This window comes from Cibotium barometz, chromosome 52 (assembly GCF_041138505.1).
Source record: "Cibotium barometz isolate CiBa-2024 chromosome 52, ASM4113850v1, whole genome shotgun sequence".
NCBI classification, from domain to species: domain Eukaryota; kingdom Viridiplantae; phylum Streptophyta; class Polypodiopsida; order Cyatheales; family Cibotiaceae; genus Cibotium; species Cibotium barometz.
Genome location: NC_141097.1, coordinates 364,255 through 374,988, shown reverse-complemented (window position 1 = coordinate 374,988; position 10,734 = coordinate 364,255). Strand labels below are relative to the sequence as shown.

General features: G+C 45.5%; 1 protein-coding gene across 1 annotated transcript; it reads left to right on the top strand.

The window, feature by feature from the left end:
- Positions 1-8,053: 8,053 nt before the first annotated feature.
- Positions 8,054-8,545, top strand: LOC147608652 (uncharacterized). The gene has a single exon (XM_086788292.1). The coding sequence runs from the start codon at positions 8,054-8,056 to the stop codon at positions 8,543-8,545; it is 492 nt and encodes a 163-aa protein (XP_086644418.1).
- The last annotated feature ends 2,189 nt before the right edge of the window (positions 8,546-10,734 follow it).

The window sequence follows — 10,734 nt, the reverse complement described above, 5'->3', positions numbered from 1 at the left end:
GCTCAAAGCCCTTCATGCCCAGCAAGTACAAGAACTCCAGCACAAATCCATGGCCAAAGAAGAAGAGCTGCAAATCCAGATCCAACAGTTATCCTCAAGTCTGAAAGAAGTGGAAGGCAGGGCCACTCACTTACAACAAGAAAGAGAACAATCAAGCAAAGCACATACTAAGAAAGTGAGAGCACTTAACGATGCCATCAGTGCCAGTCAAGTCAAGATGCAAAGGATGGTGTTAGCACACCAAGAGACAATGGCACTAGTCACCCAGCAGTTAAAGACAGTCAGAGGTTGGCTACAGAAAGACTTCAACAAATCACAGAGGCTCAAGTAAGAGAGGCTACAACCAGACGTGCCCAAGAGAAAGCAACCTGGTGATTCGAGGAGTTGGATGCTGCAAGGATGGTCCGCGAAACCGTAATATCCAACCTCCTAAGAGCACCAATGTAACTATGTCTACAAGAGTTAGAACACTAATTGGCAATACAGGATCGAAGTCGGCAAGAGCCCACGGATGAAATGCGCCTACTCCTTGAGTGCGCCTCGGAGATAGGTCAGTTTGCCAGTAACCCCTCAGGTCCCTCCTCAAATTCTTACTCTGTTTTTGTCTATACTAACCCTCCTTACTTCAATACGATATAAATCTGTCTGAGGACCTATGCCTAGGTCAACTAACCCTCATTAAGCAGAACATTGAACGTGATGCTATCCCCACTATTATAAAGGGAGTTTTACAGGGAGATATAGTATTAACTAATCCACAAGATATCTACTTTTATATATTATATCCTATTGTGTTAAACCTTCATAGTTGGTGTTGGGTACTACAAAACTCTTGAAATTCTGGACAATAGTGTCGAAAAGTTAGACCTGTTTGTTCCAGATACTGACCCCACTATTATAATGGGAGTTTTGCAGGGAGATATAGTATTAACTAATCCTCAAGATATCTACTTTTATCCATTACATCCTATTGTGCTAAACCTTTGTACTTGGTGTCGAGTACTACAAAACTCTGAAATTCTGGACAATAGTGTCAAAAAGTTAGACCTGTTTGTTCTAGATACTGACCCCACTATTATAATGGGAGTTTTGCAGGGAGATATAGTATTAACTAATCCACAAGATATCTACTTTTATCCATTACATCCTACTGTGTTAAACCTTTGTAGTTGGTGTTGAGTACTATAAAACTTTAAAATTCTGGATAACAGTGTCGAAAAATTAGACTTGTTTGTTCCATATGACATTCCCGAGACACCGGCCAACTATGAGGTGGTAGCACAAAGCTATCAATGGATTATAAGCCATGGGTGGCTCGAAGTCTACAATACTCACTAGGATCTAAACTTATGTGAGTCTACATTATATCACGCTTTTGGAATTCTAAAATTATACTCTAATATCTACAAACACTTAGACTCCATCTTAACCAATGTCCTCTACACTTTTGATGCCACCCATATTGAATATCCTACCAATGATCCTGAAGATATCCCTGACCTTCAAGAGTTTATGATTCTCACAAACCTAGCCACCCACCCCCTAGCACAAGTCATGGTCAAGAAGAGGCATCATCTTCATCTTCCATCTCCACTTACCCCGTATATTCTAATGTCGCTAGTAAACTACTTAACCCTTATCCTAATGCCCACCTATTAATCAATCTCAAGCTGACTGCATATTCTCTACTTTCACTCCTCAATAGGTGGATTTTTCCACTAACCCTCTCGCCCTCGAGGAGATACTGGCAGCTCACCCGTCTCCCTAATGGCAGCAACACTCAGGAGGTACGCTATACTACTCCACAAGACAATATTGAAGCTTTCATTGATGATACAATTTTGGAGTCATTGTCTGGTGCAGAATATGAGGGCTTCATTCGAGCTAGCAATCCACTATTAAATCCGAAGCTGATGTTCAAAGTACTAATGCAAGTAACACTGTTTGAGCCAACTCAGAGGATTCTACCAGAAGCCTACTCCGAGGTCACACTAACACAACAGCCTTATGTACCATATCCTCTATGAGCATCTCACCCCGATTTAGAAGAGCTATTTCCATTGGCTGGAGAGGGTACATTATGGGCTAATGTGGCGCGGCACACAAAATTAGCCAATCCCCAATTGACTGACTTGCTAGAGATCATAATTTTCAATTTCATGATCAGTTTGCAGAAGGGTGACGAAAAGCTCATCCAGTACACACAAGAGTCGGCTATGCAACTATTATCACATATGATGCACATCCAAAATTAGAAGATTTTGGAATAGAGCCGGCGGACTGGAGAAAAGAATACTTAACAAATCCCGAATACAGCCAAGTCTATATGTGCGCGCCACCAACTCAGCGGGTTGATCCATTATACATGGACTCCACTGTAGTTTCAGGAGGTCAAGCAACACGACTCCCATGTTTGTTACAATTTCCCAGTCTTCATGCAATCAACCTTTACAGACATACGAGAGCAAAGGAAACAAATGCTAACTTGGATACAAGCATGGCGCCGCATCTCGGACCTAGCAATCGTGGCAAGTGTTCAATTTCTGAAATTGCTCGTGGTCTGGATTGATCAACCCAAAGAGCCATCTCATGGCTATGAAGCTGAGCTACTGCAGTTTGACATGAATCAAGGCCCATCTGAGCGGGGTATGATGCTGTATTACCATCGTCTACAGTGTCTTCCGTCTTACATGCACATCACGTTCGAAGACCTGGTGGACATAGGGTTCTGGTGCTCACACTCAGCATTCAGACGAACCCTCAAAAAGCTTCAGTCACGCCGAAACTTCTACTGACATGAGTTCCATGACCAGGTCTTTAGACCTCGGTAACAGGTTCTGAGGATAGATTCTACACCAGGAAGGGAGGGATATTAATCCCATTTTGGATTAACAAGTATGCTCCTCCAATTGAGGACATTAATAAGTTTCATGAAAACGCACTTAACAGGTTCTGAGGATAGATTCTACACCAGGAAGGGAGGGATATTAATCCCATTTTGGATTAACAAGTATGCTCCTCCAATTGAGGACATTAATAAGTTTCATGAAAACGCACTTAAAAGTTGTACATTATGAGATATTGGCCACCCAAGGCCTAGTTAACTAAGTTTTGTGCGCCCAAGTGTGAATAAGAGCCAAATGTATATAAGGCATTTTCTCATAATAATGAAAAGACACAATCCCCCTTTGTGCTATCGAGAGCTCTTCTTTGTATTTTGAGAGAGATTGAGAGAGAGCATTCTAGCATTTGTGCCTCTTCTATGCTTGTATAATTTATGCTTGTGTGGGAGAGTGAGAGAGAGTGATTGCCTTATGCGACAGTGAGAACGCCTTTATGGTGACAGCATGGAGGTGGAGCTTGGAGGTTTGGAGCTTAACAAGTGAGCTTGGAGGCCTCAAGGGACTCAAGTTCGAAACATTGGTAAGTGTCCTACGACAGTTGTGTTCTATTGCTCATCCTTTAGGTGAATGCATAGAGTTCCCTCTTGGAGGTGTGGTAGCCCCATAACACATGCATCCCGCACTTGGATGCCACGTAGACATATCTAAACAAGAAGGTGCAGGACCTAGAGTGGAAAACTGGTCCCATGTGAGCCTAGTTTGGGATGAGTCAGCCAGGGTTCCACTCTATGCGTTCGAGGTCAGGTGTGCATTGTCCTACACATGCGTCCGAGGTCAGGTGTGCATTGTCCTGCACATGACGCAGTGCTAGTCCACGTTGTGAGTCTCCCTCTGGAATGATGTCACTGGTTCTATGTATTGGTATGATATTGGATGCCATACCTCTTTGTAGTCATGTAGGATTTGCATGTAGAGATGGGGCCATCCTATAGGGCTACCCCAAGATGATTTATGTGGGCATGGGGGAGGTATAAAACCACCCCCAAGGGGCTACGAGGGCCCCAACTATACCCACCAACCATGAAATGGGCTAGGAGGGACTGTCGGCCAACCCTATGGCCATAGGACAGCTAGCCGACTAGGCCTCAAGCCTTAGAGGGAATGTCGGTGGACAGCCCACACATGCTGTCCAAGAGCCCATGGCCATGCACAAGTGGCCAGCCTTAGTAGGTGTGAAAACATTGATTTTTATTAGCATAAATTGCTACTTTAGCTAGTCGTCGTAAGCATTATTATATTGGTTGCCTTTTGTTGAGCTAGCCAATTGGTTATATGAGGGGGTATAAATACCCAGCCCTACCAAGCGATTCATTTATCTTATATCTCACAAGGTGCTGCAGCTACTCAAGGGCCTGGACAGGGAGAGGGAGAAGCTAACGCAAGGGTGAAGGTTGAAGGTCAAGGGTAAAGATTCATCTCAGCTAAAACAGGTCAAGTTAGTCTTTTATTTTCAGATTTTGCATCATTCTAATAAAAGCAAATACACCATTCGTGATGGGGCCCTAGAGAGAGTATTCGGGACCCAATATTGTTTCCTCTTCTCCCTCTCTCTCTCTCTCTCTCTCTCTCTCTCTCTCTCTCTCTCGCTTTCTATTTTCAGTTTTGTTCGTTATTCTTGTCAATGAACGATCGCTGATTTTTTAGCATTGAAGTTACTGATCTATCCCAAAGCTTTTGCATGTTACAGTGGTATCAGAGCCTACTTCAATGTAAAGATTCAGTAAGAAACCAAAAAAATTTTCTCACTCGTGCGGTTGGTTTTCAAATTCCGATGGACTACCCCTTTCGGAGTCACTCGTGTCCCTCGAAAGATGGTTGGTTTCAGCCTCCGGAAGTCTCCCACACACATAGTGGATGGTCAGATTGTGCTCCAAAAAGGTATTGCATTTTTCTACTATGGCGAGCTATGACTACGAGAGAGAAGAAGAACCTTGGGACCGAAGTGGACGAGGCAGTCCATCTAGGGCATCAGCCATGAGTGTACCAGAGATGTTCCAAAAGATGATGCGAGCAATCACAGGACAGAGTACCAAATTGGAAGAGCAGAAGGCACAGATACTGGCTCTGGAAGAGAGCACCCATTCTCCAGCTCCGCGTTTTCCGTCTCCTCCTCCCTGCCCTTCTGTTTCCCAGATTCTAGATCCTCTGCAAAGGGACCCTTTCGAAGGGTCACGAGACCGCAACTGAGTTCGATGCTTGAGTTGCAAATGCATGCAATGGAGATTCGACAACGTGAAGATGATGCCATGCGCCGCATGGAACACAAATGAAACCTTGCGACTTTCGACGCAAGACTGACACCAGCGGCTTCCTCAAGTTATTTCCCCGAGAAAATGAACTTCAGTAAGTATAATGGTAAACTCGACCCACAACTCTTTATTCATGGTTGCATCAATTTGAAGCTTACTTTGCCACAGTTTGAAAAAGTGATACTGACAGGGTGATCTTAGCTAGTTGGTACTTGGAAGGTGAGGCCATTCCTTGGTGGACCTAGTGGGCTCATGCCCACACCAAATTAGGTATGGCAGCTTATGTTTGGGATGAGTTTATCCTCGACCTTAAGCAACAGTTTCTACCACCCCATTACCTTGAGCGACTCAAAGATGAGTTTAGGGGAGCGTGTCAAAACGTGCAACCAGTCCTTCAGTTTGCTAATAAAATTTCAAACTTATGTTTGTAGTTGGGCTTATCTAATACAGACAAGAAAGGGCAATTCCTTTATGGCCTTGATATGCAAATCCAGTGGGAGGTGCGTATGTTTAGGCAAGCCACCTTCCAAGACGTACTCTCGCTTGCGTAGAGTGCTAAAATGAAGCACAATGGTAGAAAGCCTAAGACTTCCCAGTCGGCCACTCCCAAGACTAACACCTCGGGGGGAAAAGGCTAGAACCAGACGGGGTCTTCCCTAGGATAGAGCAACAAGTTGAGTGCTGAGGAGATCGCTCAGTACAAAAAGGAGGGTAGGTGTTTCCTTTGTCATACAAAAGAACATACTTCTCGGGAGTATGCTAATAAGACTACCACTTCAAAGATCGCCACCCAGCCTCCACGACTTCAGTGGTGAGCCCATCTTCCACATAGATCTCAGTGGTTGTCCCTAGTTCTTTAGATCCCTATGCTTTGGTTGGAGCAAACATTAGCCGGGAGCTCGAAGATTAGCAGAAGGGCGCCCATGAGACGAGGAGTATGAGCGCAACGACTTGCTCAAGACCTTTGGCTACATAGGTGGCCAGAGAGTCGTTGTCTTGTTTGACAGCAGCAACACGGAGGATGTGGTCACAGAGAACAGGTTGCTTGGCGTGCCCATTTCGTCCTAACTTTGGTGGACAAGCAAGTTGAGGGTTTTAGCACAGGCATTACAATAAGCATCAAGTTTGAAGCTCTAGGTGCAAAATTAGTCATTCAGGGCATAGAGTTTGTGCGTGATTTTATGGTTGCTCCTCTTGTAGGAGCAGACATAATCTTGGGCATTTAGTGGTTTCACAAGTTCCTTCTCGATGAAACAAGTGGGACAAGCACACTTTCCAAATGAACCGCGGGATGTATCCAATGCCCCAGTGACCATTAAGTATGTGAGCCAGGAATCCCAAACTTTTCACTCATAAGCCACTTGTAAGCTAAACGAGCAATCAGGAAAGGTGCACATTGTGTGATGATTTACATCCAAACTGCCCAAACACTGGTCAGTGCTTCCGAGAAGTATTTGGCTCTCCATGAAAAGTTCCAAAAGATTTTTCTTCAGGACAATCTCCCTCCCTAGCTCCCCCTGTCTAGACCGAAGGACCACAAGATCGACCTCCTCCCAGGCTCGGAACCCCCGAGCAATTTTCCATATCGCCTTTCCAAGGCAATAGAATCGAAGTTGGACCACCAACTCCAAGAATTATTGCAATCTGGCTTCATCCATCCTAGTGTGTCGCCATTTGCAGCACCGATCACGTTTGTTAAGAAGAAAGATGGGTCTTCTCGATTGTGTGTCGATTATCCTACACTCAATAACCTGACTATCAAGAGTAGATTCCCGATGCCTCGAATAGATTATATTCTTGAGAGGCTAAATGGAGCTAAGGTGTTCTCGAAACTCGATTTGAAGAGTGGGTACCACTAGGTGAGGATTGTTAAGAGGGACATCCGCAAGACATTCTTCCGTATGGAATGGATACCTTTTGGCTCGACAAACGCCTTAGGTAAGGATTGTTAAGGGGGACATCCGCAAGACATTCTTCCGTATGGAACGGGCCCACTATGAATTTGTGGTCATGCCTTTTGGCTCGACAAATGCCCTAGCCACATTCAACCGCATGATGATGCGGGTGTTCCGAGAATTAATTAATGAGTGTGTGTTCATATTTCTGGACGACATACTGGTATTTTCAGCTACGGTTGAGCAGTATGACATTAATGTGAAGAAAGTCCTGAAGTTGTTGGAAAGCAACGAGCTCTACGTCAATGAGAAGAAGTCATAATTTTATTTGTTCAAGGTGCATTACCTTGGATATATAATTAGTGCAGAAGGCATTAAACTTGATCCGTCCAAGGTGGTCGAGATTGTCAACAATTGGGAAGTACATCAGATCCTTTGTGGGTATATGGAAGGCATACTCCTCCCACATAGACAAGTTTTTTGACCTCTCAGCGGACCTCACTGATCTGCTAAATGGGATCAAGACTAAAAGGCAAGGGATTCGAATGACTCCACCATGAGCATTGGAGGCATTCAAGAACCTCAAGGTGGCTTTGTCAGAAGTGCCTTGTCTTGCGGCTGCACAGATATCTCAGGCTTTGTCACCATGCTTGTCAGGTCTGTGTTCATCTCATTCTCCTCTACAGCTAGCTCTCGTGCAAGCCCAACAACGTGCTGGCCTACCCAGTCGTGTTAAGATCTGTGTGCTGCACTAATTTTTCATCCGTGGCTTCGTGGATCCATGTGAGAGGCACCGATGATTCGAGGTGGACAGGAGGAAGAGAGCTCGACAGTAAGCAGCTCCATTATATCCCGCCCCCCACACACACGTGACACGCCTTTCTGTTGTGTGTAGACCACGATGGATGACCCCCAAAGATTTCACTCGACCCTTTGTTTGAGATTCGGCAAGCCTAGGATGGCAAACTCGGTAGCAACACGGTGAGTTTCACCAAGATCCTTACACATGCACTCCCCCTTCTCCAAGGCAAGTGCAGACACGGTTTCACATAAAGGTCTTGTAAGTGCGGGTGAGGACGTGCTTACCACCGAAGCCTTGCTGCTTGCTTACCCTCCCAGACACGTTGACCAAGAGCTTAAAGTCGATGGACGCAGGATCTTTCCCTCCAAGCATGCTTCACCCCTCAAAAACGAGAGAGTGGACTTGGGGTCTTCTGAGGCAACTTATGTGAGCACCAACAACAGCACCACCGCCGAAAACTTGCCTTTTGAGATCATTGGCAAAGATGACCTCCTCATCCATGAGACCCTTTTCAAAGCTGAGACGTCAAATATTGATGATCGTCATCTTCATCATCATCGATCCCTTGAAGGACATGGCTCTGTGGGTTCTTGTGGTCCCTCCATTGTCAACGAAGCAAGATGGAGCATGAATTGCTGTTGTGGTATCACCTCCTCAACACGCCCCTTTCTCGGAGGGAGGCACCCCTTTATGTAGGTGTACATGGCGAAGAGAAACCATGGCTTGCTTATTGTCCTCACTCAGACTATCGCCCAAAACAATCGCCCACATTGGTTTTGCCAGAAACATACACCTACACACACACTCCCACCCACACACATGCTAGCAACATACACATTGGTTTTGCCAGAAACATACACCTACACACACACTCCCACCCACACACATGCTAGCAACACACACACACAGCCAAGCACAAAGCCATGGTGGCATGGTCTATTTCCTTCGTTCTGCCATTGATTTAATGGCGCACTAATTAGCTTCCTTTTTCCTCCGACCATGAGACATAGTACTTTGATTTCTTGTTTTCAATAATTCAATAATATTGAGCATTTCTCTTGCGAGCATTTCTCTTTGATTTCTTGTTTTCAATGATTCAATAATATTGAGCATTTCTCTTGCAAATAAAATATTATGCACACGAAAAAGGGGCAATGCTATAGTGTGTGCCTTCACACGGCCTTGTTCATATATGCACACAGGAGGGGCGGAAGGAGAGGTTCAAGCATGCCATGCCTCCATCGAGTCCACGGTGGGCTGTGCGCCTTACATCACCAGGAAATCGCGGGTGAAGACCCGGACTTCAGGTAGCCGCCGTTCAACCTACGTGAGCCGGTCTTCCTTTCTGACACCACCCACGACGAGCAAGATCAGCAGCAGAATGCGCCGTTTCTCTCCGCCAAAGAAGACTTGTAGGCTCCTCTGCTCCTACATTGTTGACGCTGCTGCCGTGGAGTGCTTGGCCTCTGCTACTTCTTCTTCTGTTCCGTCGTCTCCTCGTATCCAATTCAAACCACTCCTGCACACCCTTTGCATGCCACATCGTAACCAACCTGGCACACCACACCCCTGTCCTCCCACGTCATCATTCCACGCAGGCACGCACCTGCTCTTCACCATCCCCCGGGCCCCTACCCCTTGCTTTGCCGAGGTGCCAGGCACCAAAGCAGTTTTGGCAATGACCGCGCAGAAGTTTGGAGGCCACCAAGACAACAAGGGCGAGCTCATCGAAGAACGTCTGCATGATTTTAGGGTTGCTCTTGGGGGATTAACTTGATGAGTGAACTATGGTCCTCGTTTCTTCCTTGCTTTTATCCCCTGCCCATGTCAGCCTTTGTGATGCACCCACGTCATTTCTTGAATAGCAAGGGTTTCTTCTATTTGGGATAGCCTTTTCTAAGGCTGGTTACACACCACCACGTCCATCATTTTGGGTGCCTTGTGTATGGGCAGAGAGATTTCAGTGTTGGGAGTGCGTCCGTCTACCACACCTTTACACAAGTTTCTGTCCAGTGGGTGTCCATCCGCAACCCGTTACACACCGCCAAATTGCATCCGCTGGTCGCACACCACACACACACGCACATAAATGTACAATTGTCAAGTCGATTAAAAAATGATTATATATATACATATATATCAATATTAAAAATGAGCGCAAGAGGACTCATAGTCCACTACCTGCCTCCACAGAACTGCGTCCAAATCCATGATCGCACAGGAGCCTGACTCAATGTGGAACACAATGTCTAGTGTCTCTGTCTCAAAAAGCAAGTGATGCCATGGGCTAACTGAGAGCCAGCCAAAAGGCCCCCCAGTCGTCGAGAAAGCCAAGGATCCGGGTAAGACCCTCAGCTCTATTTGGCACGGGCATGGCCAAGGGGGATCAACGATGGAGAAGGTTTGGGAGTCGCATCTTGATGCGACGGCCGGCGGGCACCAGTTGAGTAATCTCGGGGCCAAAGTAATCTCGGGCTGAGGCAGGCGGGGGTGGCGAATCTTTTCGAAAAATAAAGAGAATTGAATGCATTGGTATAATTTTGAGTCTATATTTCTTTAAATGATATTTATTAAACATCATTACATGGACATAATGCTAGCCGCCACTAAGTAATCTCGGGACAATAGGAATCTCGGCCCATCGTAATTTTGGGAGGACTTCATTGACATTATAGTCTCTGTCTCTCTCTCTCTCTCTAGCCAATACATTGTAGAAAGTGGAGAGGAGAAGAACATTCTATTATTTTATTGGATCTAAAGATCAAACTACCACTTGCATTAATCTGTCAAGAAGGTATTTCTCTTAGCTTAATCTTTCTAATACATTGAGCTATACTTTTGGTTATAAGCATTACCAAAAAAACACCTTGTTTTGACATGATTTG

What these genes read in the sequence shown, in the direction of transcription:
- LOC147608652 (XM_086788292.1), top strand. Translation starts at nt 8,054, where the DNA reads ATGCACTCCCCCTTCTCCAAGGCAAGTGCAGACACGGTTTCACATAAA.